Consider the following 20,414-nt stretch of genomic DNA (forward strand, 5'->3'; position numbering starts at 1 on the left):
AAAATAACATTCCACTATAAAAAACTAATATTCCTCAATCAGATAACATTTCACTTTAAAAATATATAGTTAGCCACCTAAGGGTATTAGTGCGCTATAAAAATAGTTATAACATAACATAACATACATGCTGCAACCACACAACATTATCCAATTGTGAAATATTATTGATTGATTGCGAAACGTCACCAATGGGCAGTCGGATGTTGTCGATGTAGCAGGTAATGTTATGGATGGATCTTGGGCTGTCTGGGTGGAATGTGGAATGTTGTCCGATCGCAGACGTCATTCATTCATGGCGTATAAACTTTAAGCAAAATATCTCCGAATGGACAACCCAGTGCCGTAACCAGCTAAGTAATATCAGAAATCCCCTAAAGGAACCCGCACAGCTGCTCGAAGCTCCCAGCTTACAGAAAACCATACACTGCGCGCCTCTCTCACACGTGTTCATCCATCACACTTCTAGGCGCTGCATCCCGTAACTCGATAACCGCACGGTGGGGGTCATCACGCACCGAACAGAGACACTTCTCAAAACAAAGACGCTGTTGTGCTATACACACACCTAAAATCCAAATAATTAACTAACATATCCGCCACTCAAATTACTTTCATATTTCACTATACTAATTCACCATTAATCCTTTATGGGTTCCGGAGTAGCGTGCTACTTACCAAAAACGCGCTTCGACTCCTCGTCAGGGGTAGTAAGCGCTATATAAATACAATTGCAATACAGTACACAGTTTGCTGCCCATATAGGAAGCGCCTCAGCGCCCTACATCGTGGTAGTAAGCGCTATATAAATGTTATCCTTGAATTATGGGGAGTTATCCGATCCCTGAAGGTGGACTATGCACAGAGGAATGCCCGCCCGGTGCCAGTCACTGCCCCGCCGCCCCTGTGCCCAGCAGGCACGTGAGTTCAGCACACAGCTGCAGAAATGAAGTGGGCGAGGAATGAAGCGGCCCCCTCCCGCTCCACCCCCGCTTCTGTTGTGATCCGGTTCCAGCTCAGTAAATCTGGCGGCCCCACTACCTGTCTCCGCCCCCGCCCTCCCGGGCTCGTATTTCCCTTTTAACGGAGCGCCCCCCTCGGCTGGGCACAGAGGGAGGTGGAGCAGAGGGGACAGACAGCAGCATCCCCGCCTCAGCCTTCACACCGGAGCATCCTCACTCCTGGTACCCAGGGTCAGGCAGAGGGGCGCGGCACGCGGGTGCATCACACCCCGGAAAGGATGCCTTCCATCGAGGGGCTACTGCTGGTCCTCTGTGCAGCGGCAGTGGTCGTCTCCCAAGGTAAGATTAGACCCCTACACGGAATTTCAACTTTTTAAAAAGTGCTTGTTTATATAGCTCCATGCACGGCGGCTTCGGGGTACTTGATAACACTTAACTTCGGAATTTAGCTTATCTCAGAGAATGCCCGAACTTCGAAGCTAAATTCCCAGGTGTGTGGAGAGGAACAAACACAAGCTGTCCAAGATCACACAAGGTGTGCAAGCTCTAAGTGAAAGACAGCCCTCCGGGCTCCGTGTTCACACTTACCCCAGAAATCTACTCTTTCTCTCAGTGAAGTAGAGCTGCATAGAGTGAGGTGCCCAGAAGCGCCCTTCGCCAGGAACGAGCGAGAGGCTAGGCGCGGTTTTACAGCGCCTACTGCAGGCGCACTCTCTCCAGGCGCCGAGTGTGCGCTCGCTGCGCGTGAGTGTGCTCTGTGCGTGTCTACACGTAAGACTCCCGTGGACTCCGCAGATTTAAGGTGAGAAACGTAAAGGCTGAAATGATGCAGAAAACAGATTTATAGAGTCCCACTAGACAAGAACAGGTGCTTGTGAGTTAGTCCCCACACGTGCGTAGGCGAGTATTGACCGCTCAAGGCACAGCGCCTAGAAGCAGTGAGCACACGCCTCTTCCTGTTAATGTGTGTCTATCTTGTAATATAAAATAGCTATTTACACCAGAGCTAGTGCAACCGTCTTGCAGCTTCGTAGCAAAGCAAATAGTCTGCCATTGACCACGTTATGCTGCACTGCACAGGTTGCTAAATTATGCGGCAAGAGATGACTCATTATGCGGCACATTTTGTGACAGTATGAACTGTCGAATTTGTCTTTTTCTTTCACGAACGTTTCACCTCTTCAGTACCAGTTGAACACCTAACCGCAATCAGCAACTAAAGGGTGACCAGTTAACCTTTTCAGAGCGCTTTCTACGGTGCAGTAACACATGGGCGGAGTTTCTTAATAACTTTAGATCTGGTTGAGCTAGAAATAAATAGATTTTTCAACAAAATCTGCACATTATGCACCGGATGACGGTTTATGTCCGGAACTCCCGGAGTTCCAAGCGGAGTTATATTAAAACTCTGCGAGATTCAGCGGAGTTCCGTACGCGGCGGAATCATCACGTCGCACTGATTTTTAGCACTGGGAAGCTGCGCACTACAAAAATCAGCGCACACGGCACCGCGCGCAGCTTCTTTCTGCTGCTGGAGTAGATTTTCTAGTCGAGTGACCGCTTTCTCACTGTGAACGGTTGCAAACTGCCTGAGACCGCCCACGTCGAGAAAGTCTCTCTGGGTAGCATCCTAGCGCCTGAAAATTGCGCTAGAGGATGCAAATTCTCGCTCGCACTCGCCAACATTGGCGAGCCACGCGGAGGGAAAAACTCCAGCACGCGATGGTTGGCGGAGTTTTGCCAGAACTTCGCATTACAAGTGTAACATGGAGTGGACGAAAGTCAATGAACTTAGTCGGTGGAGAGGAATTTAGCCCCACCCCTAGTTATGTGATAAGTATGACAAATGCACAATTATAGAGAAAACACTTTGGCTGCTGAATTGCTTAATTGCGGTGACCCTGGTTGTACTCAGTGTTTCAATGTATTGACTCTGGAAGATGAACCTACAGAGATTCAAAGGTTGACTTTCGTGACCTGCAGAGTGCACGCAGAGCTCTACTGCATGTGCGTTAACCCACTGACCTATCGCTCCTTAGGGTGTAAACTACTGCAGAAAGTCAAAAGAACTCCCTGTCATTTATATATATATTACTATGCATGCATGTATTTGTATAATTCATTTGCACAGTGCTTCTGGCTGCAGTGCAACTTCAGAGCGCTACAGAAAGTCTGAAGAGAATCAAGGAAGGTGGTAGTAAAAGGAAACACTGGACTGGCATTGGTACAGAACTTTCCTACTCCTTCCGAGGCAGAGAGCACTTTCGTGGGGGTGGAGTAAGTACCTGTTCTCTTTGAATCATTCATAAACAGATCTACGCCTGACAGGGCAAGTTCTACAGAAATATGCCACGGTCTCGACTTGTTCCCACCCTTTATGGAATTATGTGGAATGCTACAGCTTTTGGTCCCAAATGCATGAAATACTCATTTGTTAAGATATGAGCTAACAATTTATTGTAAATGAAAAGAGCACAAGAGGAAGCTTAGTGGGTTAATGTGTGAGCTGCAGAGAGCTGTGTATTGTAGAGAAACATGTTGTGTAGTGCTCACTACCCCTACATAGGGGCGTTGAAGCACTTGTTGCATAGGTATGAAGCACACGCCGAAGGGTGTGTGGTTGGAAGGATGCGGTCTTTGTTCTGATCCTGTGTGGGAAGTGTTTCCATGTGGTGAGTGGAGTCCACCGAGATGCAGTTGTGGGACGTAGCACTTCACAGTGTGATGGATAAACAAGTATGAGAGGCGCACAGTTGGTGGTTTTCAGTGAGCTGGCAGCTTCGAGCAGCTCCACAGGTCTCTTTAGCAGTTTCCTGCACAGAGTAGCACAGTCTGAGATACGTAGTTTAAAGTTTATGGTCCTGAGCGGGCACGGGTTCGAGGGAGAGATGCCCGGGCTTCGTCTGGGACGGACGCAGGTACCGTCCGCCCTTATATGACGTCATTGTGAGATGTCACGAGGCGCTTGTGCGGGATGGACAGTGGTGATTACATTAGCGCCCCCGTTGGCCAGTGGTACATGGCGGACCTCGTCAGCTATCCCACGCCTCTCCAGTCGGTGCTGGGGACTGGTCCAGTCCTGGGTGATGGGCACGCCCTGCCACGGTCCTGTCTTATGCCAGTGCACGAGACTCGAGCAGTATAAAGGGTTATTATGCAGTTGTTTGAACTACAGTCGGCTGCACGACTTATTAGTGAGGGACAGGAGGGGGATGTAGAAATATACATTACAGTGGGGCTGAATCAGCCTTTCATCTTTCGAGAGCTATAACACGAGTGGGATAGTGGAAAGAGTTTCAACTGTTGATTACAGCACTAGGGGGGCATATCATCAAGGCGGCGCTATGAAATTATTGCTGCTTTTGAGTCCGTTTTCGGGCGAAAAGCGGTGATAATTGCATCGCCTTATCAGCAAAGACACACTATCGCACGTTTTGCTGACTTAGCGCCAGTTACAACAACGCCCAGCTTTACATCTCTAATGAGATGCAAAGTGGGCGTTCCTCCCCGAAATAACTGGAGAAATGTCGCTAACCGACATATCACCAATTATTAAGCTGCACGCTAACAGGCAGAGCGACAAGAAAAGTAGTGCTAACCGCAGTTAGCGCTACTTTCCTTACCCCTGCTTGTAATCTGATTTAGCCATGTAATCCAATGGGAGGTGGATTACATGGCTAAGACCACCCTGCCCTATCAGCAAGGTATCGCCGGTCGCAGTGTGATTATCGCTGGATTTCCAACGATAATCACACTGTTTTCCAGCTTCCGCTTGGATTCCTATCGCATTGGAGATATGCGTTGCTGATAGCACGCTATCTCCGCGATAGGAACCAGCGTTCGCCGGCGATAATTATCCTAGCGCTAAGTGCGCTTAGCGATAATTATCGGCTAGCCTTGCTGATATGCCCCTAGAGTCGGCTTGTGTGATTCACTTTCACGACTCTCCATCTCAAGACAGTGAGTAGTTGCTGAGGCAGCGCTAGAACAGTTACCTGTTGAGGCACCGTACATCTAAAACAGACACCATCCCAGGTACCATCAACGCTTACTACCTGAGGTGCTGCACATGTGCTGGCTGAGGTACAGCCCTCACTAGCAGCCGCTGAGGTACAACCCTCACTAGCAGCCGCTGAGGTACAACCCTCACTAGCAGCCGCTGAGGTACAACCCTCACTAGCAGCCGCTGAGGTACAGCCCTCACTAGCAGCCGTTGAGGTACAGCCCTCACTAGCAGCCATCGAGGTACAGCCCTCACTAGCAGCCGCTGAGGTACAGCCCTCACTAGTACCCACCTGCTGAGGTACAACCCTCACTAGCAGCCACTGAGGTACAGCGCTCACTAGCAGCCATCTAGGTACAGCCCTCACTAGCAGCCACTGAGGTACAGCCCTCACTAGCACCTGCTGAGGTACAGCCCTCACTAGCACCCACCTGCTGAGGTACAACTCTCACTAGCAGCCACTGAGGTACATCCCTCAATAGCAGCCATCGAGGTACAGCCCTCACTAGCAGCCTCTGAGGTACAGCCCTCATGAGCACCTGTTGAGGTACAGCCCTCACTAGCACCTGCTGAGGTACAGCCCTCACTAGCAGCCGCTGAGGTACAGCCCTCACTAGCACCTGCTGAGGTACAACCCTCACTAGCACCTGCTGAGGTACAGCCCTCACTAGCAGCCATCGAGGTACAGCCCTCACTAGCAGCCGCTGAGGTACAACCCTCACTAGCAGCCGCTGAGGTACAGTCCTCACTAGCAGCCGCTGAGGTACAGCCTTCACTAGCACCCACCTGCTGAGGTACAACTCTCACTAGCAGCCACTGAGGTACAGCCCTCACTAGCAGCCATCGAAGTACAGCCCTCACTAGCAGCCTCTGAGGTACAGCCCTCATGAGCAGCTGTTGAGGTACAGCCCTCACTAGCACCTGCTGAGGTACAGCCCTCACTAGCAGCCGCTTAGGTACAGCCCTCACTAGCACCTGCTGAGGTACAACCCTCACTAGCACCTGCTGAGGTACAGCCCTCACTAGCAGCCATCGAGGTACAGCCCTCACTAGCAGCCACTGAGGTACAACCCTCACTAGCAGCCGCTGAGGTACAGTCCTCACTAGCAGCCGCTGAGGTACAGCCCTCACTAGCACCCACCTGCTGAGGTACAACTCTCACTAGCAGCCACTGAGGTACAGCCCTCACTAGCAGCCATCGAGGTACAGCCCTCACTAGCAGCCTCTGAGGTACAACCCTCATAAGCACCTGTTGAGGTACAGCCCTCACTAGCAGCCGCTGAGGTACAGCCCTCACTAGCAGCAACTGAGGTACAGCCCTCACTAGCACCTGCTGAGGTACAACTCTCACTAGCAGCCGCTGAGGTACAGTCCTCACTAGCAGCCGCTGAGGTACAACCCTCACTAGCACCCACCCGTTGAGGTACAACTCTCACTAGCAGCCACTGAGGTACAGCCCTCACTAGCAGCCATCGAGGTACAGCCCTCACTAGCAGCCTCTGAGGTACAGCCCTCATAAGCACCTGTTGAGGTACAGCCCTCACTAGCAGCCGCTGAGGTACAGCCCTCACTAGCAGCAACTGAGGTACAGCCCTCACTGGCAGCCACTGAGGTACAGCCCTCACTAGCAGCCATAGAAGTACAGCCCTCACTAGCAGCCGTTGAGGTACGGCCCTCACTAGCAGCCGTTGAGGTACAGCCCTCACTAGCAGCCGCTGAGGTACAGCCCTCACAATTGCTGGCTGATAAATAGTACTCTATGTCCTTTGCCCACAAGTTTATTGCAAATAAGCCCTATCATGAATCTTACTGGAAAATAGCACTATTTGTCAACAAGATTCACCCTAGGTTTTAACATGAAGAAGAGGCCATGGACCGGATGGGCACACATACTTTACTAATTTCTCCAATTTAAATGGGATTTCTCCCAAACAGGTGCTTAAGATTATTTGCAGATGCAATCCCCATCCCTGGCAGCAATTCAAGTATGTTCTCATCCATCTGTTCGCCCACCTTTCATCCGTCCCTCCTTTCATCCTTCTGGCCATAAGGCGAGGCCAGGGTTTCTTCAGCAGGTGGTTGCTGCTGCATACATGGGCGCCTATGAGTGTGCCAGTCCGTGTGTACCTGGACGTGTGCAGCTCTACCTACAAGAGTGCATGTGTGAATGCTATGCTAAGGCGCTTGTCTAGGACATATAGCGCCTTCACAGGGAGAATGAATTTCACTTGCTTTTTAAAACGAATTTCTTGGGGTTTGGGGAGCATTTGCACATTTGTAAGCCAAGAGGACTCAAAGATAGCAGGGTTCACTCCACAAGCCTCGTTTGGCACCAAATTGTGTTATATCCGGTCAAGTACCAAGTCTGTGGCTCGTCTACTCCAAGACTTAGAGATTGTTCATCCACACATGCACACAACCACCCACCACACATGCACACCGCCACCCCCCACACATACACACAGCCACCCTCCACACACACAACCACCCCCCACACATGCACACCGCCACCCTCCACACATAAACACAGCCACCTGCCACACATGCACACAGCCACCCGCCACACATGCCCACAGCCACCGCCACACATGCACAGAGCCACCCGCCACACCTCCACCCCCCACACATACACACAGCCACCCGCCACACATACACACAGCCACCCCCCACACATGCACACCACCACCCGCTACACATACACACAACAACCCGCCACACAGACAGCCACCCTCCACACACACACAGCCACCCGCCCTCCACACACACACAGCCACCCGCCACACATACACATACACATAACCACCCACCACACATGCACACCGCCACCCCCACACATACACACAGCCACCCGCCACACATATACACAGCCACCCCCCACACATGCACACCGCCACCCTCCACACATGCACACTGCCACCCTCCACACATGCACACCGCCACGCACCACACATGCACACCGCCACCCGCCACACATGCACACCGCCACCCGCCACACATACACACAGCCACCCGCCACACATGCACACCGCCACCCGCCACACATACACACAACAACCCGCCACACACACAGCCACCCTCCACACATTCACACAACCACCCTCCCCACATACACACAGCCACCCCCCACACATACACACAGCCACCCTCCACACATGCACACTGCCACCCACCACACATGCACACCGCCACCCACCACACATACACACCGCCACCCTCCACACATACACACAACCACCCTCCACACATACACACAGCCACCCCCCACACATACACACAGCCACCCCCCACACATGCACACCGCCACCCTCCAAACATACACATAGCCACCCGCCACACATGCACACAGCCACCCGCCACACATGCACACAGCCACCCGCCACACATGCACACAGCCACCCGCCACACATGCACAGCGCCACCCTCCACACCTCCACCCCCCACACATACACACAGCCACCCGCCACACATGCACACAGCCACCCTCCACACATGCACAGCGCCACCCTCCACACCTCCACCCCCCACACATACACACAGCCACCCGCCACACATACACACAGCCACCCCCCACACATGCACACCGCCACCCGCTACACATACACACAACAACCCGCCACACACACAGCCACCCTCCACACATACACACAGCCACCCGCCACACATACACCTAACCACCCACCACACATGCCCACCGCCACCCCCCACACATACACACAGCCACCGTCACACATACACACAACCACCCTCCCCACATACACACAGACACCCCCCACACATACACACAGCCACCCTCTACACATGTACACTGCCACCCACCACACATGCACACCGCCACCCACCACACATACACACCGCCACCCTCCACACATACACACAACCACCCTCCACACATACACACAGCCACCCCCACACATACACACAGCCACCCCCCACACATGCACACTGCCACCCTCCACACATACACACAGCCACCCGCCACACATGCACACAGCCACCAGCCACACATGCACACAGCCACCCGCCACACATGCACACAGCCACCCGCCCCACATGCACAGCGCCACCCTCCACACCTCCACCCCCCACACATACACACAGCCACCCGCCACACATGCACACAGCCACCCTCCACACATGCACAGCGCCACCCTCCACACCTCCACCCCCCACACATACACACAGCCACCGCCACACATACACACAGCCCCCCCCACACATGCACACCGCCACCCGCTACACATACACACAACAACCCGCCACACACACAGCCAACCTCCACACATACACACAGCCACCCGCCACACATACACCTAACCACCCACCACACATGCCCACCGCCACCCCCCACACATACACACAGCCACCCGCCACACATACACACAGCCACCCCCCACACATGCACACCGCCACCCTCCACACATGCACACTGCCACCCACCACACATGCACACCGCCACCCACCACACATGCACACCGCCACCCGCCACAAATGCACACCGCCACCCGCCACACATACACACCGCCACCCGCCACACATACACACAACAACCCGCCACACACAGCCACCCTCCACACATACACACAACCACCCTCCACACATACACACAACCACCCTCCACACATAAACACAACCACCCTCCACACAAACACACAACCACCCGCCACACATACAGACAACCACCCGCCACACATACACACAACCACCCGCCACCCTCCACCCTGCTGCTGCCCACTGACTCTTCCGGGCGATCTTTTCTTTGATCAGTCTGTTACCCTCCTTCAATCTCCATCTTTTTATTTACTAATCTCAAGCTCCCTGAAGATGAGGCGATGTGTCATTTTGAGTAAAAATCTAAATAAAGTAAAATATGTCTTCTTTGTGTGCAATCAGTATACAAAAGCAACCAGGTCAGATTGTGTCACTGACTGCTCACAATTAAATCCCAAACTCTGTCACCTTTGGCTGCAGTGACTGGCCTAGCTGGTGCTTTGTTTTTTAGTGTATAACCCTGCTCAAAAACCAGGAAGGCCCTTATTAACCTGTTCCGTGCTCGTGATAGAACCGCTCCGTCACAAGCCTCGGGTGGGCTGTGCTGGTGATGGAGCGGTTCTGTCACTGCCAGCTCGCCGCGCCTGCACGGCGCTGGTTTTGCACCTGCGCGGCGCGTTCTATTGTGCGGGCGGGGCCGTGACAGAACCGCTCCGTCACAAGCACAGCCCACCCGAGGCTCGTGACGGAGCGGTTCCGTCACGAGTGCGGTAGCGCCGCGCGGCCCCCCTCCCCCTATCGCTGCGGCGGAATAGCCGCCGCAGCTTAGGGGTTAAAGCCTTGAGAGTTGCCTCACTTCGCACTCAATACAAACTAGCAAGAAGGAAAAGTGTGAGGGTCCCGAGGGAGGAGATTTGGGCCAAGCTTGAGCAACATCGTCTGGTTACAGCAGAGACTTCTGGGAAATAATGAACTCACCCAACTTTAAGACTCATAGGGACCCGACCCGAGATACTAATGTAGGTGAAGAGGAATGGGTGGAACACTTCGCAAACATCTTTTCTCCCACCTCTTCTTTTGTCCAACCACCCACAACTCCACCCTCCAGTACCCAGGACAACTTATCCTTCTCACTTATAGAAGTGAGGTATGGGCTAGCGGTTGCAGTACAGGAAAGGTCCCCCCGGCCCAATAGACTTTTTTCAGGACAATGTATATCTCTGGGTTGCTCTACTGACCAATGTATTTAACCCGTTCCGTCCTTGCGTTGGCCAACGGCCGACACAAGCACTACCTCGCTGATGCTGCACACGTCTGTTGGCCAACGCAGTCCCCCCAGTCTTTATTTCTCCCACAATGCGGGAGAATTTGCCCCGCGGTTAAGGGGTTAATAATATAGCCATCGTAGGCCCCCCTCCCTCCTGGAAAACCAGCGTAATTGTCCCGATTCACAAAAAGGTATATGGGGAGGTCCTAAGAATTACAGGCCTATTTTACTTTTAGACACAACAGCGAAACTCATGGGTCGACTTCCCCTATCCAGGCTGGAGGCCGGCGCACCAGACTGGAAAATACTAATGCAGCCTCAGTAAGGGTTCCAGCGGGGAAAAGGCCGGTAGATCGGTGCCTGAACTTTTCACTGATTATGGACAAATATACTAGAGCAAAGGGTGGGAAAATCCATCTCGCCTTTATGGATCTTTCATCAGCATTTGACTGCGTCTCCCACTCTAAGCTCTGGTCTATAAGGGATGGGGATTGATCTGCCCATGATCGATTTCATCCGGCAACTATACATAGATGCTTCTGCATCTGTCCTATATGGGAAAACTGGGGAATGTTCCCGCCCTTTTAAGATCCTAAAGGTGGTAAGGCAGGGTTGCCTCCTCACCCCGTTCCTCTTTTCCATCTACATGATTGGTGTTGAAAAAGCTCTTGTGGGCGCAACCCCGGATCTCCCTGTGTCCGATTCCCTTCAGTTGTCAATTCTGGCCTACGCTGACGATGCTGTCCTGGTCGCCAGAACGGGGATAGGGCTCCAACGTCTTATAACAGCCTACGCGGCTTTTATGGACTCTTTGGACCCCAAAGTCAACCAGACGAAGTCATTTGCAATTGTAGCTGGGGGTGGGGACTGAGATAAAATCCCATACCTCCATATAGACTCATGGGAAATTGAGGTGGTTGATCCTTCCCTTACTTAGGGGTACTCTTTGACAAAGAACAAACATGGTCACGGTTGGTTGACGGAAGGGCTATGAGAGTGGAGAGGAGCCTAACAGTGATAAAAACCTTTACGAATAGGATGGGTGCAAAACCACGAGCCGCTATTAAACATATTTACCACGCCAAAACAAAGTCTGCAGCAACTTATGGGGCAGGCATCTGGGGTATGGCACCCACTGACCGATTCCAAACCATTGAGAATAGATTTTTAGGTCCTTGGTGTCCCTCCCGCAATCCCACTCAAACTGTATATTACACACAGAATTGGGCTTATCCTATATCATAGACGTAATTAGACCAGCCCCGATCTTACTCTGGCTCTCCATATGGCGCCAGGATACAGTGACCCTAACCCAAAATATAATAAGAGACTGCCTAAGATTGGAGAACTACAGCAGGGTCAGATGGTTGAACTATGGAGAACTAGAGATGACTGCTATAGGGGTGAAAGAATTCTTTAAGGACCCAACTGCCTGTAGAAAGACGTCAAGGCAAAGGTTGGTGGATATATTTATGCTTAAGGCCGAACACATTCGAAGGGAGAAGAACTACAAGAAAAAGTCGGTCCTTGCTTACCAATTAACTCCACCAACGTAAGAGGGAGGATACTTTCACCGAGTGGATATTTCATCACCACAACACAAATTCATAAGACTGAGATTCCGCCTGAACCCGATACCATTGATGTGGGGTTGCCAGCGAAAAGGTCTAACCTCATCCATGCTCACGACGAGCTCAGCTCATCACGAGCCACGGTGGCCATGTGCTCATGACGAGCTGAGCTCATCATAACGGCTAGAACTCTCGCACGCGGGGCTAATTCCCCCGCTATGCTGAGCGTTCTGAGGAAACGGGTGTGGCCGCGACGAGCTCAGCTCGTCATGAGCACAGCGCCACCGTGCTCCGTGACGAGCTGAGCTCGTCACGAGCACCGGGCGGTGTGCGTGCCCCCGCCCCCCAGCACAGCGGGGGAATTAGCCCCGCAGGCAAGGGGTTAACCACTCGGAATTGACCCTTGGCCCCTGTGATATGCATTCTCCCCAAACTGATCTTCACCTATTATTTTTCTGTGGCTTTTATCAGAAGACAAAAAAAGAATCTATTGCTCCGATTTTAAAGCAGTATAATTTCAAACAATGTAGGGTTGCATTGTATTTTTTAAAATCACGGCCTGAACCTTAAGTCTGCTTTTCAGTAGCAACGTTTCTGTGGGCCTGCATGAAAAAAAGGAAGTTCATGGGGCTCATAATTGGATATGGGGTTTTCTATTTTATCTTGCCATAACTTAATGCCAGATAATTTGTTTTTTAGCTTATGTTTTAAGCTGGCATCTGTCTGTGTATACAGGGAATTTATTTTATAAGGATTTTTTTAACTGGGTTTTTCTTAAATGTAAGAATTGTCACTGTGTGCCGATCGCTGTAGCCTTCTACAGTTTCTTGTTGTTTTATGTACTTTTTTAATCTTAAGTACAAAGATCGAATAAAGTTTCTAAAGTGAAAGGGTGTATAACGTTGTAACGTTAAGTAATAACGACTTGTAGGCAGTGGTTGATGCGCTATACTTATTTATTTGATATTTATCTAGGTTTGTCCGAGGAGCGCCGGCCGGCGCTCTGCTCTGTTGATTGCTCGGCGCGCTAATGATGCGCGCGCACCCCGGCGCCAACATGGCCGCCTTACGTTACGTCAACGTGACGTAAAACAACTAGAACGCTACATATCTCCCCCTTTTATCAAACCCAAGATCAGTCACTTACAGTTCGCCGTCTAGTTCAAAGTCTCGAAATCGGGCAGGCCTTACAATTTGTCTTCCACTCCTGGTCACCTTGCCAATGTTCTCTCGAGCCCCTTGACCCTGCGTTTCCGTATCTTCTGCTCCTCCGCTCATCGCTCCCTCATCGTTCATATTTCCTCCCGGCACGTCCATCTCCGCTCTCGGAGTCTCGCTCCCTTCTTCACCTTCTTGCACTTCCACTGCACTTGCTCCTTCCCCTTGCTCACTTCCGCTGAACCTATCTTCCACATTCACGTCATCCATGTCTTCACCTTCCGAGGACCGCCGTCCCCATCTCAATATCTTGTTGCACCTGGCCATGCGGTCCTGCGACCACACGTTTCCATCGCTGAGCAGAGCCGCTCGATCGTATACTTCCTTGACTTGCATCGGCTTGCTATACTTGCTGTCTCCTTTCCTTTGTAAGGTGGCTAGCCTTACTCTTACCCACTCTCCTCTTTCTAGGTGAGTGTCCTTCACATTCCTCCGTTTGTTGTAGTTATTGGTGTAGATGGCTTGTGCTCTTTCCAGATTGGCCCTTACTACGGCAGGAGACCACTCACTAGTTACCACCTTCTCCTTCCAGATCCTGTTGTCATGCGTGAAGGGTTCACGTCCTCTCAATATTTGGAACGGGCTGTACCCCGTGCCTGTGGGGGTTATTCTGTAGGCCCACACCATGTTCTCCAGCGCTCTCTTCCAGTCTTTATTGTTAGAGATGGCCGCTTGTATGGCTCCCATCACTACTCTGTTAAATCGTTCAACTAGGCCGTTTCCCGCGGGATGGTAAATGGCCGTGTGCTTTGTGGAGATGCCATTTCTCTCCATAAATTGTTTCCATCTTTCCGACGTGAACTGTGGCCCATTGTCACTTAAGATGGACTTGGGAATTCCTTCTCTGGTGAACGTTTCGGATAGAAACTCTAAGATGTTCTCAGTGTCCATGGATTCGCTCACTTTAATCTCTGGCCATTTGGAGTAGCGGTCTATGAGGACACACACATACCTCTGTGTGCTCTGATCATCAAGCACCTGTCCTAAAATTTCTATAGACAACTCTTCCCATGGATTTGAAGGATTGTCGAACTTTCCAAGAGCTGGGCGTAGTGGCCTCAATGTTTTGTCAGCCCCTTGGCATTGGGGACACTCTCTGACATGCCTCTCTGCTCTCACGTCCATACCTGGCCACCAGTAATTTTGTTTCGATCTGGCCTTGAGTTTCCCTATGCCAAGATGGCCTTCATGTAATAGGTCCAGCAACTTGTTGATGAGATTCCTTGGGGGAATCACCTTGTCTCCCCTGTAGATGAATATACCCTTGTCTCCAACTGACAGTTCCTCCTTTACTTCGTAAAATGGTTTAAGGATCGTCTTCACCTTTCTCTTATCTGGCCAACCTTGTATGATGTGCGCCCTTACATCCTTGATGTCGGTATCTTCTTCATACGCTTCGGTCCATTCTTGTATGCTAATTATCTTCTCTTGGTCTTCTATGAGAGCCACCATCTCCCCTCTGTCTGCTGGGTCTTCTTCTCCAGGCTCCAAGTAGTCTGCCACTCGATTCTTGTTCCCGGGGATGTACTCTACATCATATCTGAATTCCAACAGTTTTAAGGACATTTTTGATATCCTGGGTGTGGCGCTGGCGTGTCCACACGATGTTAGTACTTTCACCAACGGCTTGTGGTCCGTCTTGAGCAGGAATCGGGTGCCCCATAAGAATTGCCGGAACCTCGTCGTGGCCCACACTACCGCTAGCATCTCCTTTTCGATGACGCTGTACTTGCCTTCGGTCTCCGTCAATGCCCTGGAGGCGAAGCTGATTGTCTCCATGTCCCCTCTGCCTCGGTCTTGCATAAGTACCGCGCCTAGCCCCTTGTCGCTGGCGTCGGTGATGAGCACGGTGGTGCCTTGTGGGTCGTACCCCTTGAGCGGTATGGCTCCCGAGATCTCCTTTTTGATAACTTCAAATTCTGCTTGGGCTTCCGGTGTCCACTGAAACACCGTGCTCTCTCTGGTCAGCAACCTCATGTTGTAGGTCTTGGAAGCGAAGTGTACCACAAACTTGCTATAGTACTCCGCCATTCCCAGGAACGACCTGACTTCTTCCTTGTTCTTGGGGGGCGGTGCTTCAGCGATGGCTTTCACGTTCTCTGCCTTTGGTGTGATCCCCTGTTGTCCAATTTCATGGCCTAAGTATGTCACCGATTGCAGTCCCAACCGACATTTCGACCATTCTGCCGTGAGGCCTTTGACTTCCAGTGTTTGCAGTACTTTATCTAGCTTCCGGTCATGATCTCTCCTGTCTCTCCCCATCACCAGAATGTCATCCTGGAAATACTGGACGTCTTCACAGTCTCTGAATAGTTGGTGCATCATTCTCTGAAAGACTGCTGCTGCCGAGGCCAGCCCGAACGGCATGCGACAAAATCGGTAGCACCCAAACGGGGTAATGAACGACGTTAGGCTTTTGCTGTCCGGGTGCAGTGCTATCTGGTGGTAGGCCGATGTAAGGTCAATGGTGGAGTACCACTTAACTCCTCTGGTTTTGGCCAACATCTCCTCTATCCTGGGAAGGGGAAATTTCTCCACCACTATGTTTTTATTAAGTTCTCTCAGGTCCACACAGAGCCTGACCTTTCCGTTGGGTTTCATTACGACCACCAAGGGCGCCAGCCATTCGGCGCATGTGATTGGCTCTATGATGCCCTTCCTTTCCAGGTCTTGGAGTTCCGTCTGGACCGCTTCCCTCACTGCGATGGGCACGTTTCTCACCTTGTGTGCCACTGGAATGGCTCCTTCCTTAAGCACTATCTTATGTTGAAATTTCTCCATTTTTCCTACAGTACCCCCGAACACCTTCGGGTAGTTCTTCTTCCATCTGTTCATGTCCGGCCATTCCTCCTGTTCTGTGAGGAGAATTTGTTCCTTCCCTCCTGGGTCGAGTTTTATACCAAGATCGCCCTGGTCTAGCCATCCTAGGACGGAGGGTCCTTTCTCTGCGACATATAGTTTGCACCACGCTGATCGGCCTCTGAACTCAAACAATAGGTGTCGGAAGCCTAACATGGGAATGCGATCCCCGTTGTAGGTGACTGGCCGTATGTCTAGTTTCTCCAGTTCTGGGCCCAACTTGGGTTGGAACTCTTCTTCCCACACTGCTCTCTGCACGATGGTAAAAGGAGATCCAGTGTCTGCCACTACCGTGATGGTGATGCCGCCCATGGACATGTCTAGGACTGGTTTGGTTGATCTCTTGCCGTCCACGCTCAACACTTGGTCGTATATGCATAAGACGGTGACCACTTCTTCCTCCGTGACTTCCTCTAGGTCTTCTTCGCTTTGGTCAACATATTTCACCATTCCCTTCTGCTGTTTCTTTCGACATACCTTCTCGTAGTGACCTACGATGCCGCAGTGTAGGCATTTGGCCCGGAATGCCGGACATCTTCTGCCGTGGGCTTCGTGGGACTAGCTTCCGCACCTGTAGCACGTTTTCTTGTTCTCACTGCTCGCCTGTTTCCCTTGCCATCTGCTGGTTCCTTTGGTTCCTGGTTGCTTGTTCCTTTGGTCTTTGCGGTGATCTTCTTCCTGTATCCTGTTCACCATGGTTGGGGTGGCCACCTCTTTCTTGGTTGCATTTGCACACCTCTTTGCGAGTTCTGCCCTCTTCACTATGACCAACACTTCTTTGAGCGTGGTGTCACCGCTCGCCCACAGTTTGTCTTGTACATTTGCGCTCGTGGTGTGCATGACCACCTGGTCTTTTATGAATTCATCTTCCCACAGCGCGTACTTACACGTGGCTGCCAGTTTTCTCAATGCTGCTACGTACTCTTCGATGGTTTCTCCCACCTTTTGTTTCCTTTGCTGGAAGTTATATCTATCCACTGACACGCAGATGGTGGGGCGATACCGTTCATCTAGGTCCTCCACTGCATGTGCATACACATCGTCGTCTGTGTCTTCTCTCTTCTTCGGTACTAGACTCTTGTATATTCTTAGTCCTTCTGGTCCTAGATTTAGTAGCAGGATGCGTTTCTTCCTCTGAGGAGTGAATTTTTCTTCATTTTCATCTTCTAGAACCCCTATGAAATTGTCTATATACTCCTTCCAGTCCTCCCACTTCATCAGAGGCTCTCCGGGCTTCGGTAGGAATTGTACAGGTGCAATTGCATACCCCGCCGGGGTACTCATCTTCACTTCCTTGGCGCCTGTCCAGTCGGTGGTTTTTCCTGGGGGGCTGCCTGGGGTACTGTTTTCGTTCCCTGTGTGCTTGTTCCTCTGGGGGCTCTTGTTGCTAGACCCCACTTCCTCCTCTTTGGTAGCCAGCGCAGCGCTCCCTGTGCGTGGGTGTGCAGGAAAATGGCACGTGTGCTCTTGGCTACACCGTGGTCGTGCTGCCTCTCTGGCCTATATGCCGCTCCTGTGCTGTGCTGTGGCACTGCCACGCTCCTCGGGTTCCACAATACCTCAGTTCGTTCAATTATGGCTGTCTGTGACGTTTCCCCGACTGTGCTGATCCAGGTAGACCTTCCTGGTGTCTGGATGGGCCAGGTGACCTTGTGCCTGAGTCTTCCTGTGCCTAGTGGGAGCCACGTGGAGTGCTGCTCCCTTCTGTGCTCCTAGCGTCGGTCTGGTCGTCTCTCCCGACCTCGTCGCCACTGTAACGTTAAGTAATAACGACTCGTAGGCAGTGGTTGATGCGCTATACTTATTTATTTGATATTTATCTAGGTTTGTCCGAGGAGCGCCGGCCGGCGCTCTGCTCTGTTGATTGCTCGGCGCGCTAATGATGCGCGCGCACCCCGGCGCCAACATGGCCGCCCTACGTTACGTCAACGTGACGTAAAACAACTAGAACGCTACAAACGTGTCGGCTTGATTCGGGTTATAGCAGCTATCCTTCACCTGGTCCCGGTCTAATTGCTCCCTTTGTGTCCCTGTGCAGTGTGCTAACTCCAGCCTCATGCAACGGGGCCAGCACACTTTCGGTGTGCCTGTGGGATCAGCAGTCTGTAAGGCTGAGGCACAGGGGAGTAACTTTCCTCTCCACTGTGGCTCAGCTGCAACATGCATATTTTCACGGTTATTCAGTAATTTCTTTTCTCACATGACTGGGAGCAGGTTTGTCGCTAGGTTTAATCTGAGGTGACATCATGGGTAAAAAATATCTATGGGTTAGAATCCTTAGCTGAGCAAATGCCAGCATTTAGCCTATTTACAAGCATCCTCCCATCAACTTTTGTGTGTTAGATGTAAGGTCCTAAGTGCGCCAGGTATGCCCAGACATGGGTTCGTGCACACTGTGCCACTGCAACCAAGCTATACCGGACTTGGAGGGCAGAGTTCAGATGAAACACGGAAGCGCGGAGAGCGCCCGTTTTTCGAAATTGGTGAAACGTGGAGAAACAGGACATTCGACAACTGGCGTTTAACATAAGGTCAGTAGTTTGGAAGAGCGGCTGATAAGCTTCATGAATATCGAGGTGTAAATAAAAACCTCAGAGGCTAATGAACTATTGTGGCTTTCTTTAGGTTTTGACGTTCGCAGAGCGAACAGGGATTTCATGTAAGTGTTTCTCTTGAACACTGGGGTTATCCTTTGGTCTTTGTACATAGCGCGCTCTAGCATGAATTCACTCGGTTTTTATTCGTTTTTTACCTTTCACTTCACTATCGTTTACATTGTGCTGCACATTGCATACATTATGAGCATTAACATGGTTTATACGTTGTATTGATTCAAAGTACATATGTTTTCTGAATTTACAGGGCTACTCCCTGAAGAAGGGCGTCCTAGTGCCCGAAATGCATAGGAGTGATTGATGCAATGATAATCTAATGAAAATGAATTTTCTGATGAGATAAGAAAAATGAAGAAAATATATATTTAAATTTATGAAAATTACAAGAATAAAAGAAGTTGAATCATCAATAAACTTAGGAGTGAAATCCTCTTTTGACATAGGAGGAGATTGAAAGTGTGCCTTTTGGGATGCGACTAATGATTCATTGGAAGCACGGATAAGGTTCATATGTAAGAGGCGTCACAGGTCGGGAGACGCTACCAAAGGAGCACCTAAGATTGTGAATGTCACGATTTCTAATTAATATTGTTCAACTCAGGCTGTGCACCTGGAGTGCAATCACTTTGGTATACTATTCCTATTGGAGCAGCGCCATGGCTGATTTGCATATGGCTGGGTCTAAACTAAAGTGGCCTAGTGGGCGAAAAAAAGATCAACATAGGTTGGAATGCAACCCCAAGTGATTGCCACTGGTTAAACTATTTGCAAGTGTTCCTCCCATCACCGGGGTATTTGGTGAAACAGATCTGACCTGATCATACACACCTCATCACCCAGTGCTTAATTTGTAAATAAGTGCCAGGGCCCTCGTCAGGAGGCCCCTGTAGCTTGCACCACACATTGCCTTGTCATCGCTGCCAATGACAGTCCCAACACAACTACTAACCCTCACACTCCTAAAAGTATGACAGTTCAGACTATTCCAGACCACCCAATGCTATAAGGCTTGGGTGGCAGGTATTACTAATTGTTAATAAATATTAAAAAACTGTTGTTGTGCTCATTTCGAAATTAGACGAACAGCACCACCATGTGGTGCCGAGCATCAGAAACCACTGGTTCAAATTAAGCACTGTTTTCACCACTGTATCATCAAACTTGGCACATCAGGAGCTGGAGAAAAAATCCACTTAGCATGTCACTTCACAAGGCTAAGAGATAAAGTAGTATCTGAAACTATTTTTGACTTCATTTCTATAATATTTCTGCCAGATATGTAGGCCTATGTAGGTTCTGTTGTAATGTCATTTAAGGTATGGTGCCAAATGAACACATATTGAATATTGTCAGACACAAACATTGTGTCCTAAATGTCATTTACAAAAATATTGTTTATTGGAGTTAATAATAAGAAATCTACACCCAATG

At 50.7% G+C, this 20,414-nt stretch overlaps 1 protein-coding gene across 1 annotated transcript in view; it reads left to right on the top strand.

The window, feature by feature from the left end:
- Positions 1–1,145: 1,145 nt before the first annotated feature.
- LOC147659145 (cartilage intermediate layer protein 2-like) overlaps positions 1,146–20,414 on the top strand; it is a 67,817-nt gene continuing 48,548 nt past the window's right edge. The window contains exon 1 of the mRNA XM_086951943.1: positions 1,146–1,301. Within this exon, the coding sequence (XP_086808069.1) occupies positions 1,241–1,301 (61 nt within the window). The 5' untranslated portion in view covers positions 1,146–1,240. The remainder of the gene's footprint in view (positions 1,302–20,414) is intronic.

Source organism: Lissotriton vulgaris, unplaced genomic scaffold, assembly GCF_964263255.1.
Source record: "Lissotriton vulgaris unplaced genomic scaffold, aLisVul1.2 SCAFFOLD_3189, whole genome shotgun sequence".
Classification (NCBI taxonomy): domain Eukaryota; kingdom Metazoa; phylum Chordata; class Amphibia; order Caudata; family Salamandridae; genus Lissotriton; species Lissotriton vulgaris.